This window comes from Ailuropoda melanoleuca, chromosome 6 (assembly GCF_002007445.2).
Source record: "Ailuropoda melanoleuca isolate Jingjing chromosome 6, ASM200744v2, whole genome shotgun sequence".
NCBI lineage: Eukaryota > Metazoa > Chordata > Mammalia > Carnivora > Ursidae > Ailuropoda > Ailuropoda melanoleuca.
Genome location: NC_048223.1, coordinates 7,913,407 through 7,930,148, shown reverse-complemented (window position 1 = coordinate 7,930,148; position 16,742 = coordinate 7,913,407). Strand labels below are relative to the sequence as shown.

Genomic DNA, 16,742 nt, shown 5'->3' with positions numbered 1-16,742 from the left:
GGTTATACCCTTGAGCCGCCGTTCACTTTGCTCACAAAAGGGCCTCATTCAGCATTTTTGAAAGTCTTTTTGCGCAGCTCTAACATGGTTAGAGCAAAATAGAATGGGTACAGTGGGGCTGCAGGAAGAAGACCGGTGGACACGGCAGAAATAGGGTCACCAGTCCAGATGGGAAAAGGTCTTCAGTTAGCAGATGGGGCCACACATCCTCTGGCATCCTCCAGCCATCCCTAAAGGCATTATTATGGGACACATGGCAGTGATTGGCGTTCAGGTTAATGATTAAAATTTTAGAAGACCAGAATCATATCAGCAAAATATTCACCAAAAAAGGTTGAAGATCTAGAAGTCGGTGGTCAGAATGGGCTGAGCATGACCTGGTCCATAAAGACTTGCTTGTCTGGCACACGGCAGGTGCTCGATAAAGCTCCTTATGTGTTTCTTTGGAAAGGTCCTGCTGGCATGTGTCTCATTTTGTGCTGATGTCATAAACAGAGCATTCGAGAACTGGTTTCCTCTCATTAATTCGAAGGGAGCATTCTCGGCTGGGCTCATCTGGGGGCAAAGACATAACCCGCTATTGTTCTGCAACTAGGATTCATGCTTCCTGCTGGAGGACTGGGCTAATTGGATTATTTTCAGTTGACAAACTTGGTTTTCCACCTCGGAACACATGTTTATTGCCTCTGTTTTGTTCGCAGGACGTGTTCCCGACTGGAGGTGAAACCATGAAGAGCAAATAGAACTAATAAGAATGCTTTTCCGCAGTCGCTTCTTGCTGCTGCTGGCCCTGGCCGCGCTGCTGGCCTTCGTGAGCCTTAGCCTGCAGTTCTGTGAGTATCGCCCGCTGCCGCTGCGTCCTGAAACGGGAAGGGGCTTCATCCGAGATAGAGGGCCCTTGTGGGGAGGAAACAAGTAGGCCCAAAGCCTTTGTTTTTCAAATGAACGGTGCCGTTTAAAACAATGGAGTCTTTTTATTATTGGTACTGATGGTGGACGGTTGTGAGTACAAATCCTAAACTGCTGAGCTGTGTCCTGAGTATCTTTCTCAGCCCTGAGGAACAAAAGTGCTCGCTAGGCCTCAGGAAATGTTTCTGGCTTCTGTGTAGATTCCTGAACTGCCCAGTTATTCCCAGATTCTTAGATTCCCAAGAGGCCAACTTGAGCTGGGGTGTTAAGCCTGCTGGTTGGTTCCTTGAGGGTTGAATGTCTGTTTCCTGTTCAGTGAGCTCTGGGGCTGCGGTTGTTGGGGAGGGCACAGGAATTAGGTACTAAATTCAGTTTCCTGGGCAGCAGGGACCATGCACAGGGCATCTCGTGTGGACATGGCCGGAGGAAGCCAGTCCATGGATCTCACCGCCCAGCACTTTGTCCTTCACTGGGCGCCTGTGCTCAGGTTCAGGCCCAAAGCTGCATACCCCACTGCTCCCCTCAAGAGTGGCCCTCCTCAAACACAGATCTGGCCCCGGTACCTCCTTAGTTGTAACCTTTCGGGGTGGCCCATGGTGTCCATGAGGCTCTTTTTGCTCCAGTGGCCCCCTCTCACACTGAATTGCTTGCCATTCCTTACACATTTACCCTATTCTCTGTGCCCAGATACCACCAGTCCCTCTTCCTGGAGTGCCGTCCTCCTCACGTCCCTCACGTCCTTGCCTCCACATGATTCACTCAGTCCTTTTCTCCTCTCAGAACCTTCCAGTACTCTCCCCCTCCCATCCCCCTCCCAAAGCAGTCTGATGCTGCTTTGATGTACTTCCAGGATGCCCTAAACCTGTTGCTCTCCTCGCGCTAACCGTCTAGTATTCTAATGTTCAGTTCTTGTGTCTCTTCCTCCTACAAGACTGTTCTCTGACAGCCGGGACCGTGTCCTGTTTCCCTCTATACCCCAGAAACTGCACTGCTGACCACACAGTAGGTGTTTCATGACTGTTTGTTAAATGAATGAATGACTCTACACCTGCTCTGAAAAGGAGACTGACCCAAGTTCCCTCTCCTTCTGGTGCTGTATACTCGAAGCTGAGAATGTCTGTACGATGCTGGGAATTGTGTTTTGGCTGTTACCTGCCTTCCCTCCATTTTCCCACCGCACCCTGATGGATGGGAGATGGGTGGTTGGCACCCATCATTGCCTAGGATGGCTCAGTGAGGAGGCGGCATTTCTGTCGCAGTTTGAGTGATGGCAAGAAGAGCAGGTGGCTCGGCAAGTGGGATGTTCTGAGTGCACTGAGGAATGTGGGAAGGACTTGGCATTTGGAATAAGTGGTTTGAAGAGAGAAGAGGCTTTGAGCAAGTTTCCCCTGATATACCTCCAGTTTGTGACCTACTCCATGTGCACATCTGGTACACATGACAGTCTGTTTCCAGTACTAAAGACAATTAAAAATACTCCTTTTATCCTTCCAGAATAGGAAACAAGGCCGAGAGTAGGTGGGCATAGGAAGTTTTAAGATACTCCAGATGGTTAATGAGCAATAAAATACGAATCCTTTCCAAAAAGTGTGTTAGGACTCTCAGTAGTTTAATTGTTCATAACTTTTCGTTAAAAATTTTCCATCCTTTGGTTGGGGAGGTAGGAGGTTACAGTCAGCCTTGATTTTTTATTCTGTGAAGCTGACAGGATCTGAGACGTGAATGTGGGTTACTTGTGTTTGCTGCGTTTCTCTTGCATGAGGTGGTTTCCACGTCACTGAATTGGCCAGTGTGTTTTGCTTATATAACTCTTCTGAAAGTACCTTCTGTTTTAGGAGAGCCAATTTGCAGCCATACTTTTTCTTAAGGAAAATTTTGCAGGGTGAATTAGCCTGCCTGGGTTGGAGCTCTTTATTCTTGGATACGTTGGAGTTCGGAAAGATATTGAGATATGGATGTCCTTACTGCCCTTCTGCTTCTGGGTAAACTGTAACTTTGGAACTTACCCATTTCTGTAGACAAGGAGTTTAATTGCTTTATTTATTCAATTGTGCTGTGGGTTGTTGGTTATTATGGTGTGAGAAACTGCACTAATTGGTAATACAAAGGTATACGTTTAACTAACATTTGTGTTTTCATCCTAACCCTAAAATATATGGACTTTTTTTTCATCATTGCTTCTGACTAATTTTTTAATAAATACCAGATTAGCACATATAATTATTTTAGGTAATATACGTGAGGCGATGAAATATAACTTGGTTTTTCTCAGGCTTTAAGTGAACCAGTATAGTTTTATTTGCTTTCTGCAATGATCATCTATTTTATTTTGTCTTGTTGGCTTTTTCTGTTGTTTTGAATATGCGAAAGTATGACCCGGGTTACAATTTAAAAATCAGGTTGTTTAAGCATTTCTTCCTTTCCTACAGAAAGTGGGTCTGCGAACCCAGATATATTTATTAAGTGCTTATGCATGTCGGTGGCATTTTTCTTCAGTGTCGGGGTGGAGGTGGATGGAAAGGATATAAAAAAGGTTAAGATACAGTTCACAGTTTCTCAAAATATGTTTATTTTAAATTTAATGACTTGCTTTAGGCTAACAACCTTTAATGAAAATCATTCATTTTATATTTTCAAGTCCTGGATATTTTTGAGTTTGGAAATAGGGAGACTCTGAAATTCCTGATGTTAGAATTGTCGAAGGGAGCAAGTAAGATGTACCTATGTTTAGTTATTCTAGTTAAAATGTGTACGAGTATAAAAATTACTTCTCAGATTAAGGGACTGCTTTAGTGCAACAGGGCAAAGACCGCCAGTATGTAAAGACTTGTTTAGTTGTATTTCTGCTTTTCTGCTCTTCTGTAACCGTCCATTTTCCTCTTTCAACACAACCTTTCCTTAATTCTTATTTTATGCTCATTTCACCATGTTCCAACCGGCATTCCCAAAATGGCAGCGTGGCAGGGGCGCACAGGCTCCGGAATGACAGCCTTGGATTTGAATGCCACTTGGCAGCCATGTGCCCTTGGGCAAGTCGGGCCTCTCAGAGCCTCTGTTTCTTCTTCTATAAAATGGAATTAGATGTGGCTGCTGCACCGTTGGTGGGAGAACAGAGACCTTGTGGGAGAGCCCTTGGCTTGTGGAAGTGTAGTCAATGTAAAGCTTTTAAGCAACAGCAGAGAGTCCCATCACCGGGTGCCGTCTTCAGAAACCAGGGCTCTCAGGGTCCCAAAGTCTGCCAAGGCTTGTGTTCCTTCAGCCACTTGTCAGGGAGGAGGCTTTCGAAATATATTAGACTCTTACTTGTTTTTGATCAGAGTTCATTGGCCATGATAGTGGGCATGTGGCACTCTCTCTGGGGGTGGTTTTCCTGGGCAGGGCCCCAGTTGACCAGAGCAGCTTTTGAGGAAAATACTGAAGATGGACTGGAGGTTCAGATCCCCAAGCGGAAGAGGGAAGGTTACCCCACAGCAGTGAAAGCCACGGTTGTCTTCAGTATCTGAAGAGCCCTGTCTGCAAGAGTCAGACTTGTTCTCTGTGGCCCAGGTGACCATGAGACACGTTCCAGTGAAGCATAAGGTGGAGCGTCCTAAAAGTCAGTGTTGTGCAGAGGTGGAATGCGTGGGGTGCAAACTCCGGAGCGTTGCCCTGTGAAGAGGAGAATGTTAGGCAGGTCATCGGGCCTGATTCCATTTAAAGTCTCTTTAAACTCGGAGGGTTTAGGATTTTATCTTTTCTTGTTGATCCAGCACCATGAATATATACAGCTTTGTCTGTAGCAAATGTTCCTTGAGTTTCCACCATAGGTTAGGTCCTGGTCTGGGAGCTTAATCCCTCAAGCTCAATCCCACAGGAGCTATCTGTCCTACTGGGGGAAAGTCATGCACAGACACTTGGAATACAGTGTGCGATGTGCTAGGACAGGTGAGAGGTGATAGCATGTAAGGTGGGGGTGGGGGGAAGAACACAGCTCTAAGAAAAAGCCAGACTGCCTGGATTGAGTCCCTGTCCTGCCACTTACCAGTTAGGTGACCTCGGCCATGTTATTTACCCTCTCCCTGCCTCAGTTTCTTCATCTGTAGAATGGGGATAACTATAGTGCCAGTTTCATGGGGTTAGTAAAGGAGTCAGTGAGCTCATATTTTAAGACACTTAGAACAGTGCCTGGCACGTAGTGATCACTGTATATATGTTTGTTAAATAAAATGAATTAGAGATCATTTACAGCAGGGTGATATGGGAGGACAGAGGACAAGAAGCTAATCCAGTCTGGGAATTCAGGGAAGACTCCCCAGCAGAGGTGACACCTGAGCTTCATCCCTGAGGGGTGAGTAGGAGTTGGCCATGGAGGAAGGTGGGAGGGGCATGCCTGCAGATGGAGGTGGGCGTGCAAAGACAGAGTGAAAGAGAGTAGGACCGGGTGGGTCACGTGTGTGTAGCTATTAAGTTGGACAAACACTGGGGCCACCTCCATCACTACGTTATATCCTGAAGGCTGTGGGGAGGCCACTGGAAGCAGGGAACAGACCAGGAGAGTGATGGCTTGGAAAGACCATAGTCCAGGATAGTGTTTGCCCAGGTGTGGTCTTCTGAGTACCTTGAGCAGAGTGGCTCTGGAAACTTGTAAAGAATGCATGTTCCACAACCAAAAAAGAGCACCTTTTGTGCCCCTCCCTACAGAATCAGAATTTTGGCAGGCATGGGACCCAGAAATCTACACTTTGACACCCTCTCTGGGTGAGTCTAATAAGCACAAATCCTGGGCACTCCCTGTTCAGGGGCTGATGGGAGGGTGAAGCTGGGTGGCAACTCAGGCAGTTTTGCCTCCATCAGAGGCTGAGGGAGCACCTTGAAGGCATTGGCCCTGGAATAAGAAGCAAAGCCAAAGTGGCAGGTGATGCCGTGGGACTTTGAACTAATTGGGTGGTAGAGGGGGCCAGGGTGAGGAGAGAAGGGGAAGACCCCACCATGACACACAGGAGTATGGCTCGGGTCACTCAGTAGATGCCTCATTCACTCGGGCGTTTGTGTGTTCATTCCCCTAAACGTCTCCTCTCCACCGGGGTAAGTATGCCGAAGGCTAAAGAAAATGCCCAGAACGTGGACTGGGAGGTGACCACGTGGGGTGATGGCTCCCCGGTCTGGCTAAGGCCCAGGCAAGTGGGCCAGCTGTGTGTGGAGCAGGACAAGGAGTTGGAGGTGTTGGTGAGGTACCAGAGGGCCAGCTGGGTACCGTGTCTTTCCGGAATGTGGTTTCAGGATCTGAGCCTAAGAGGGACCCTCTCTGGAGGCCCTGCTGGGGGGCTTCCTGTTCGCTGTTCCTGAAGCCATGACCTGAGGAGACGAGGTCTCCCGGGAGCATGTGGAAGCCACTCCAGACTGACGGTTTTATTTGGCCCAACCCGTGTTTTCACATTTTTACATTTATTTACGAATGTTTTAGAACTTAGGCGGTTTCATATAAACTTCCAGCCCCTCTTTAAAAAAAAAAAGACTGTCCAGCAAGCTGAGAACCATGGTGTCTTTCGGGGACAGTGGCTGGAGCCAGCAGCTGACTACTGGCCACCCCCCTGGTGGGGACTGCAAGCTCTTCCTTTCTCCGTGGTCTGCACCTGCAGAACCCCGTCACCTTGGGAGTTTGTGCCCTGTGGTACAGGTAGGAGGAAGAAACGACAGGGCAAAGATGAGATCTGGGCAGACGAGGAAGGGAGGCCGTGAAGGAGACAGAATGGCAGCAGACAGGGGGAGCCCCAAAGCTGAGGGAAGCAGGGAGGCAGCTGAGGAGCCTCAGCTTATCAGCTCTGTGTGTGTGACCCGCAGGCCCCCAGCCAAACAGCCCGTGTGTGAGTTGTGTGCGTGTGGTGTATAGCAGTGGTGGTGTTGTCTATGTGGTGTGAGTGCTGTGTGTGTTCAGTAGGTAACCCACCTGAGCCAACTTAGTGTGTGTGAGTTGTACGTACGTGGTGTGTGAGTAGTGTGTGTGTGTGATGTGTGTATCTGGTGCATGTGAGCGGTGTGTGTGAGCGGTGTGTATGCAGTGAGTGGTGGGTGGTGTGTGTGCGAGCTGTACGTGTGAGTCTTCAGTAGTTTCCCTGGTCCCCTCTTCCCACAGAGCCATCATTTTCCCGCAGCCTCCAGCCCCCACACCCCTCCGCTTTCTCCAGAGGATCCGTTGTCATCTGGTAAAGAGAATAACCACGCTTGCTACAACAGCATGTGAATTAAAAGAAGGTTGCCTCTGAGAAGGCGAGTGAGGAGCCCCTGAAAGGTGCCTGGGTGTTGTCACAGTCCCCTTGGCGGTTCAGACCGTGGCTTCAGCTGGCTCTTCGTAGTCGGCTGTTGGCATTCACGGCTCCCACCCTCTGCAGGCACGCTGAACTCTGTGGCAGATGGTGGCGGGGATTTTGCTAAGGCACAAATTTGGATAATAATAGCTGGGCTTGAGCTCCTGGCTGCTGAGCAGGCCTGGCCCTGCCAGCGGGGGGACTCTGTCCCTCCTGCTTTTCATCCTGTGTCTGTTTTATGGAGAAAAGCCTGTGCCACAGTGGTGTGTGGGAGTTGGGGATTCATGAAGATTTTAATGTTTTCATGGCAACGGTTTGGGTCTGCAACCCTTAGAATGCCAAGGGTCTTATGGACTATGTACTCTATTTTTTTAAAAAGATTTATTTATGTATTTTAGAGAGAGACAGTGCACAAGCAGGGGGAGAGGCAGAGGAAGAAAGAACCTCAAGCAGACTCCCTGCTGAGCGCAGAGCCCAACACAGATGGGAGGGGCTTCATCTCAGGACCCCCAGATCCTGACCTAAGCCGAAACCAAGAGTCGGATGTCCAGCCAACTGAGCCACCCAGGCGCCCTTCTGTACTGTACTTTAAAAGCCAGGGGCGCCTGGGTGGCATAGTGGTTAAACGTCTGCCTTCGGCTCAGGGCGTGATCCCAGAGTCCTGGGATCGAGCCCCACATCAGGCTCCTCTGCTGGGACTGCTTCTCCCTCTCCCACTCCCCCTGCTTGTGTTCCCTCTCTCGCTGGCTGTCTCTCTCTCTGTCAAATAAATAAAATCTTTAAAAAAAAAAAAAAGCCACAGTAAGGTTCCTCCTGGGATTTTATTTTGCTGAATTGGAGTCAGAAAGAATGAGGAATTAAATATGAGGCTTGCATTTTTAACCTAAGAAGTTATGTGTATAATATCCCAATCTCATCATTTTCACGAAAGTTTTACATTTAGTATTTTTTTTTATTTCATTTCTTTTCTTGGAGGTTTATTTTCTGTTTGATTTCTGAAAGTTTTAATTTTGCTTTTTCTCTGAATGCTTCCTTTCCACCTACCACATAGAGTTAAATATCTGTGGGTGAAAAAATTCTGTAGGTGTTAAAATGAAGTGTGACAGATCAGCTTTCGTCATATGTCTTAAGTTGATGTTGTTGTTACATGGGGGGGGAGGGCAGAGTATCATGTAGCAGCCCCTTCCATGAGCTAAAATTGGACACGTTTTTGTGTGGGGGTCATTTCCAGTATTCTGGGGGCGGGGGAGACATTGTTTCTCTCCTCTCTCTCTCTCCCCCTCCCTCCTTCTTTCCTTCCTTCCCAATTTCTTTTTTTTTTTAAATATTTTTTATTATATTATGTTAGTCACCATACAGTACATCCCTGGTTTTTGATGTAAAGTTTGATGATTCATTAGTTGCATATAACACCCAGTGCACCATGCAATACGTGCCCTCCTTACTACCCATCTCCCAAATTCTGATCTTAGAGAAATTCTCCTAAGAATAATTTGATGAGAGGATAGAAATGTGTGTTCAAAGATGTTTTTTAGCAGCATTCCTTACAAGTGGCAAAAGGGGGGAAGGCAGCGGAAGCATCCAACAGTAAATACTCTTGCAGCCGTTAACGCTGTGATTACCCAGATCTGTCTGTATTCACATGCAAGGTTGTCCATGATATAGTAACTAAAAGTACATATGGTGTTTTATATGGGAATACGTGTGTGTGTCAGCTCAACAGTATTGGCAAGAAGGGAATCTCCGGTTTTAGAGAAGAGATTATCGGGGCTAGTGAGTAAATCAAGAGAATGTTAGTAAAAGTAGCTAGTGAACTCAGGGAGAGTATCTGCATAGGCCAAGACTGTGTGAGAGAGGGACAAAATAGGAGAGAAAGCTGCAGGATGTTTACATTGGAGTAATGGCGGAGTGGAGGGGAGCCAAGGACACAGTGGGAGTTTGCCCAGGTGCAGGGAGTTTGCTCCAACTGCACCGATGAACTTGGGCCCCACTCCCTGTTGTCTTGGCAACGGGACACCTGCTCCAAGCTGATGACATTAGAAAAAAGAGAAGAAACGAGACAGTCCACCTTGACTTGAGGTCAGTGGTCATCAGAGGTGGAGCCCTGTGATCTCGATAGCAGCTCTGCCCCGGGGAGAGGGTGGCCTGGAGGTTCCTGAAACTATCAGGAATGAGGTCTTGAGGGCAGAACCTGAATCGGAGTGTGAGGGTGAGGTCAGGCTGTACCCGGAGAGAGCTGTGCAACTGTCTCATTGTCAGCACTCAGTGCCTCACACGCCCAGCCGAGCCAGGCTGCCCCTGGGCCGGAGGGACAGGGAGTCGGGCATGACGCATGGCCCCTGTCTGTCAAGTCTGGCTTGGGCTGCAGCATCACATCCTGCCCCTCCCTGCCTCCCTCCCTTGCTTTCCTGTGTCATCTAAGGGGCTGGACCCCACTGCCCGGGGATGTGCCTCTTGGGGAACCTGGAACCCAGCCAGAGCTCTGTCTCTCCCCAGCCCCTGGTACCACCAGCAGGTGGGCTGGCCGGTCAGTCCAGGTACCTGAGGGTGCAGGCCCCTCCCTCAGCGTTGTCTCTCGGTGAGGGGGCTTCCCCAAAACGCACCCTCACCCCTGGCCATCTCTTCCTTGTGACCCTTTCCACAGAAGGCAGATGACCAGCTGCCTTCCTGGGCAGTTGGTTTGGTGACCTCAGTGGGGTTTAGTGCTCTCAAAAGGTAGGCCTTTGAGATACTGAAAACTTACTTGTTCCTCCTGAAGGGAGGGGAAGCAATGTCCTTGGGCCTGAGTGACTCTCAGAGCAGGGACAGAAACACAGATATAACCTCTGGCAGGACATCCGGCCACACGTGGGCACTAAAATGTAGACTGGGGGTTGTTCCGGGTGATAAGATTATGGGCGATTTTCACTTCTTTTTATACCTTGGTGTTGAATGGCTATTTTAGGATGAACACATGTTTATATGAGTTGTAAAGCTCCCTTTCATTTTGAAAAAAGGAAAATCTCCTATCAAGGGTGTCGAAATCAGTAACCTATTTCCAAGCACATTGAGTTGTTAGCCTGATGTCAGCATCGTCTCATGTAGTTCTGGGGGCCCTGTGAACCCTCAGAATTCAAATTCAGAAGCTTGTGTATACAGTCCTTTTTCAGGGTTGAGGAGCAGTAAATGTTATCAGATTCTCAAAGGGGCGGCAGGGGGGATTCGGGCTATGAGATGGTTAAGGATGACTGAGGTTCTTTTCACAGTTCTTTCCGGGGGCCTGTCCTTGGATGGCTCTCTGATTTCTAGTTTCTGTCATGATTTGGAGTCCTCGATGCTTCTGTCATCTCAGCCAAAGGACTCTGTTTGGGCCAGGCCAGTTATCAGCTGCCTCAGAAGATAGTGAGTTTTCCTGTCCCCTCTGGGAGGCCACAGCTGGGGTCAAGCTCCGGCCACCATGGGAACCCTGTCCCTGTGCTCTGGCAGAACGTGGACTTAGGGCCCAGTGGCTGACGTCAGAGGGAGGGGCAGGCGAGGAGGAGATAAGAGCTTGGGAACGGCCTCAGCCAAAACCTCCAGCCTGTCGATGTGCTGAGTCCCAAAGAGCCATACCTTCTGTGGTTTGCTGGCTCCCTAAATGGGACCAGTCGTATCACTGGCACCAAAAGCACTTACTAGGTTCTTACTTAACAGGGGTTCACCATGAGGCAACGAGAATGAGGAATGAAGAATAGTTAAGAATGAGAACAGGAAAGGTTGGTATTGTAGTGTGGCCCAAGGTGGATAGGTCAGAAAGGATAGATTCAGCTGTTTGATCAATCTTGTCCATGTAAAACCAGGTTTCTCCAAGTATGCAAATGTGTACTTGATTTCCACCTTGCACCTTGATTTCCACCTTGCACCCCTAAGCACGATTTCTACTCCTGCCTGTAAAAGCAGATGGCCAAAGGCAAATCACAGAACACGTCTCCAGTTGTGGTTCTGGTTTATGTTTGAGAATTATGCACAGACATTTTTATATTCAGTGCAGGGTAGAGGCACAGTGGACCTTTAAGACAACTGGGTGGGTTGAGGAGCACTGGGGGAATTGTGGGAACTGCCCGTAGAGCAGATTGTTATTCTTTGGCGGCCAGTGGCGGAGACAGAATTCAAGGATGATTGGGCGATTCTAGAACGAGGGGTATTTTAGCTTATAAGAAGATGACATCTTGGGGACATGTGGCTGGCCAGGCAGTAGAGCATGTGACTCTTGATATCAGGGTCGTGAGTTCGAGCCCCATGTTGGGTGTGGAGCTTAAAGAAAAAAAAGAAGGTGCCAACTTGGATAAGCTGGATGTATTTAAAGGAGTCAGAAAAGCTGCTGAAATTGGGTGGTCGAGAGGGGAAGGGAGACTGGTTCATTGTGCTTCTGTGAAAGGTGTGGACACAGAGGGTCAGCATCCCTTCCAGATCCCAAGTTGAAGGTTGCACCTTTTAAGAGCCTGGAAGTAGCCAGAATAATCACATCAAGGGGACAGATGTGCAGATAGCACTTCTTTATCTCTTACCACACAGCAGGCACCATGTGGTGTTCCCAGGTGACCGTCTCAAGTATCCACACCGCCACTCTGGTGGAGATGCTGTCATCTGTATTTTACAGGGGAAGGGAATGAGGCATAGGGAGGCATAGTGTTTGCCCAGGGTTATGCAGCTGGAAAGTTACAAAGTCAGGACTTGAACCCACGTTTGTGACTCGGTAGCCCACAGCCCCGTACCACCTCCCTGCGTTCAGAACCATGGACAGACATGGCAGCAGGGGAGACTGAGGACAGACTTCAGTGGCCCTGGAAATGAGAAGTCCCAAGAGGTGACTCCGGTCCACCAGGGAGATGACCAGCCCACGGCTGATGGTGAGGCAGGCCCCAGAGCGAGGAAGGTAAAAGGGAGATGGTGGGGCCACGCCTTTGGTCCTGTAAGGGTCTTTGCTGGTGTGGTCAGTGGTGTGACTCAGGCAGCTGAGCCAGTGATGGAGAGGTGAGCCAGCACTTTCGCCCTGTCATGTTTGCCTTCACCAGGACACCTGTGCATCCCTGACACCTGATTTGGATCTGCCAGGGGGTCAGTGTAACGAGAGGAGGGGCTGACAACTGAGCCACACAGGCACAAGGACAGTAGGAAGCAGCCTACAGCCTTGGGTGGGGATGGCAGGAGGTCACCTGACTTCTTATGAAACTGCTTCTTCTACATGGGGAAGCCTTTCTTTCCTGGAAAGGGCTCTTACTGGCACAGTTGGCTAGACTCAGCTCCCTGTCCCTAGACCAGTCAGTATGGCAAGGACGGGATCCTAGAGGAGTAGCGTGGCAGCCCCCAGCCCAGCCACAGGGTTGGCCTGGGGGGAAGTGCCAGTCCACAGAAGGAAGGGAGGGGCGGTGATCAGACCCTGGGATGGGAGCCCCCGCGATGCTCAGCCAAGGCAGATCTGAGGCTCGTGTCAAGGGCTTGTGTCCAGGAGGTTCTTAAGGCTAGAGCTAGTGGAGGAAGGCCAGGTGTGCGGGTAGGTGTTTGTTCTCTGTCCTGGACCAGGGCCCAGATATAGGGAGATGAGCTAGAGACCAGGGGCGTGGGCTTGGTGCCCTGGAGGAGGGGCACTAACCTGTCTGTGTGCAAGTCAGAAGGACTCCCTGGTAATGAGCTGGCAGCAGACACCTGGCTGTAAGATCACCTGCTGTTCCTGTGGATCATTGAGTTTGTCCAAGTAACTGGGCTGGCCCGAGGACCAAGGCCACACAGGGCTTATGGCTCAGGGGCCTGTTCTGGTAAGTAATGATCTGATCCCGACCCTGGGTCCTCTATCCAGTGAAACACTTCATCAAAAGTGAGGAGCACAGTGCCTGGCTCAGAGTAGGTCTCCAGTTCAATAAGCAGTTATAGGGGGCCTGCCATGTGCTGGTTGGAGGGGGGAAATAAAGATGAAAAAGACAGAGCCCTGACCCTCCGGATGCTTGGGGTGGCTGGTTGACAAACTGTGGACACTCCTGTTTGTGGGTACTGTGTTGTGAGACAAGATGGCAGCAAGGACTGGGAGTGGGGGGCCAATGGAAGAGGGATGTCGGAGTTCGTTTTCTGGAGGGATGACCCCATGGTCATTATGGAGTTGGCCAGATTTGAGGAACAGTGGTGGGATGAGGGTAGTTAGACACAAAAGGAGGGGCATGGGGGAGAAACCCCCTGTGGCCGTGGGGCAGCTCCAAGCAGTTCAGGACAGTGAGGACTAAGTGAGGGGCAAGGATGTAAGAGGATGGATCTGGCTCACCCCCTGGCTTCCTTGCATCAGAATCTCCCCCAAATGTCTGGCATCTGGAGGACCCATCGATGGGCCCTGTGTAGGCTAGCCCTGCGTTCTGGTGACTCAGGAGGGTGCAAACAGCCCTGGGTGACCTCAGCAGCTAGTGGGTGAGGCCGACACGCCCAGATACCAGGGATAAAATCTTCCTGGACCGACCGCCTCTGATTATCACCCAGTCTTTATCTGTGACTTTCAAACCACTGCTTCCTTGGGTCGTGAATGGGTCCTTTGGGCCCCCAACTACCATGGTTCCTTCTTATTCCATTGGGCCACTTGATAAAAATACTATAAACAGGGTAGCTTATAAACAACAGGAATTTATTTTTTTCAGTTCTGGACACTGGGAAGTCCAAGATCAAAGCATCAGCAGATTCAGCGTCTGTGAAGACCCACTTCTGAGAAAATCTTTTCTCTGTAAACTCAGATGGTGGAGGGGCAGGGAGGGGGTTACTCTTCGGGGTCTCATTTATAAGGATGCTAATCCCATTTGACCTAATCATCTTCCAAAGGCCTCACCTCCAAATACCATCACATTGGGGGTTAGGGTTTCAACATGTGAATTTTAAGGGGACACAAACATTCAGTCTATAGCTGTTCCCAAGTGGCGGCCCCCACAGGCCTTCCCCCATGTGCTTACAGGTAAACTAGCAAACCTATGCCCCTGTGTCCCTGTGTCACTCCTACCTTCATGTGTCCTTAGCTTCACCTGTGTCTGGCCCAGACTCAAAGGAAGTGTGCCCACAGGCATGGCCAAGGGGCCAGAATCTGGCACCATTTCATAGAAGAGCAGAGGTAAGCTCTGAGGGTTGCCACACAGCCAGAATCGCCGGGTCATTAAGATGCTGCCTGCAGTCACACACTTTTCTCGTTCCCTTGCTCTGGCACAAATGCCCCAGTGGTAAATTATCTCTAGACACCTGAGCTTGTGTGTTAGCCGTTCCAGACATTTCTAGCTGCTGGGAAGAAAGTGGCTGTAGGGCCAACCAAAGGACTAATTTTGAATTGGTGAAGGACCAATTCTATAGCTCTGTGATGGTTGTTTTAATACAAGTAACACAAGTAATGAATCAAAATATGCTAATAAAAGAAGTACGGCTAGACATTATAGAAAGATACATGTATGTCTGTACATAGAGGAAGTATGTAACACATGCTTACTGTAAATATGTATGTGTGTAGATCGGTAAAGCAGTATAGACATTTATGGAAAAACAAGTAAAAATACTTCTTCACGGCCTATTCCATCCATTCCCTAGAGAAAACCACTGCTGCATCATAATGGATGCTTATAGACGTCTTTCTATGCATTTACGTAATAAACAGATGCCTGCATTTTTGTACATTTATAGTTTGTTTTTTCTTATCCAATAACTTGGCTTATTCACCTCACTTCATTTATCTTTGATTCTTTTCCACTCTTTTTAACTGTAGCAGAATATTCCCCAATATGGATGTAACATTCTGTACTGTTGATGATGGATGCTTAGTCGGTTTCCCTTTTTTGTTATTACAAACAGCACTGCAGCGAATCCCCTTGGCCATACATCTTTGTGATTGGAATTGATGTCTGGCTAGTAGATTCCAAGATGTAGAATAATGGGATTGGGGATAAGGCACATATAACATTTAGTGGATACTGCCAAATACTTCCAAAAGGTTTCTATTTCCGCTGTCACTTGCGGTGTGGAAGTGAGTTTTTACACCCTTGCCAGTACTGCTATTATTATTAAAACATGATATTCTAGTCTGATAGGTGGGATCAGAGGCTATTGTTTTATTTTGTATTTAATTATGAATAACGTTGAACATCTTTTCATATGTTCATTGCCATTGGTATTTGTCTTTCTCTAATTAGCCTGCTCATATCCCTACTGATTTTTTAGTTGTAGGAGCTCATATGCATTTTGGATATTAATAATTTGTCTGTTATGCATGTTGCAAACATTTTCCTTTCAATGGATTGTTTGTCTTTTACCTTTATTTATGACATCTGTTTGCCAAAGGGAAGTCTTAAGTATTTATTTATAAGAATCTGTAGAGGGAATTAGGGAATTTAAGTGGCTTTAGGCTAGTGGGTGGGCCCTGTTTTAGCTATTGTTCAAATGTATGTATGTACATATATTCTGATGATTAATAAACTTTTTGGAAATTAAATGATACACGGGCACAGCTATTTCTGTGCATTTTCTCGGTGGGTGCTAAAAATACAACTATCATTGTGTAGAGAGTTCCAGAAAATCTGTGATGCTGCAAAGAGGTCCCCCATACATGGAAAAGTTGGGGACCGTTGACCCAGAAGATGGACTTACATCTGCTTATAAGTAATTGATGAAGTCTATTAGTCAGGACTCATTTGGTTGAAAGTAATTAAAACCCAACTCAAACTAGCTTAAGCAAGAAGGGTTATATATGATGTATATAACTGGGACAGCTAAGAGAGGTTCTGGCTTCAGCCACATCTGAACCCAAGGTCTCCAAGAATGGATGTCCTCAGGTCTTTCTTTCACTCTCTGATTAAGTCTCTGCATTTGTTGGTCTGCCTTGTCTCTACTCAGCATCATTTTCTCCCACTGCAGACAGAGGCTGTCCGAGGAGGGACAGGTAGCTGGGGCAGCCCCGGGTTTCCATTCTTATAGATCAGCATACAAAAGAGACCCTTTCCTGTGAGTGCACAGCACCTCTGTCAAGGAAAAGGAGACCAGTTGTCCCACCACTATCCTCATTAACTCAGTCACATGCTCCCTGCCCCGGCCGGGGGCAGGAACACGGTGATTGATAGTTCAACCAGAACCACATGAGGAGGGGAAGGAGCAGTTCACCCACAGAAAGAGGGGTGCTAGCTGGACAGACTGCAGGGCCCATGCATGACATCCAGAAGACTGGTGGGGAGAACCTGGCCTGGAGGCAGAGGAATGAGCTTGACATGGGGCTCCATCCACCACATCCTCCTTGGGTGGCTGCCTCAGTCTCCCTCCTGGCACTAGACTCTCTCTTCTGTAAGGTGGTCTTGTGAGGATCAATGAGTGATGCTTGCCATCGGGCTCTTGGGGGCCCCAAAGTGCAAAGCAGATGATATCAAACGAGATCTGTCAGTACATCCAGCACTTCGTAGGCACTCAAGAGGTGATGGCTTTCCTCCCTGGTATTTACCAGAATTCAAAGGGTGTTAAGAATAAGGTAACCAGGGGCACCTGGGTGGGCTCAGTCAGTTGAGTGTCTGCCTTTGGCTCGGGTCGTGATCCCAG

The 16,742-nt window shown here is 48.4% G+C and overlaps 1 protein-coding gene across 6 annotated transcripts in view; it reads left to right on the top strand.

Annotated features, from left to right (window-relative positions):
- Positions 1–16,742, top strand: part of PXYLP1 (2-phosphoxylose phosphatase 1) — a 69,815-nt gene that overhangs the window by 35,268 nt on the left and 17,805 nt on the right. For all 6 annotated transcript variants that reach the window (XM_011232404.3, XM_034661902.1, XM_034661904.1 and 3 more), the window contains one exon: positions 702–833. In XM_011232404.3, the coding sequence (XP_011230706.1) occupies positions 755–833 (79 nt within the window). In that variant the 5' untranslated portion in view covers positions 702–754. The remainder of the gene's footprint in view (positions 1–701; positions 834–16,742) is intronic.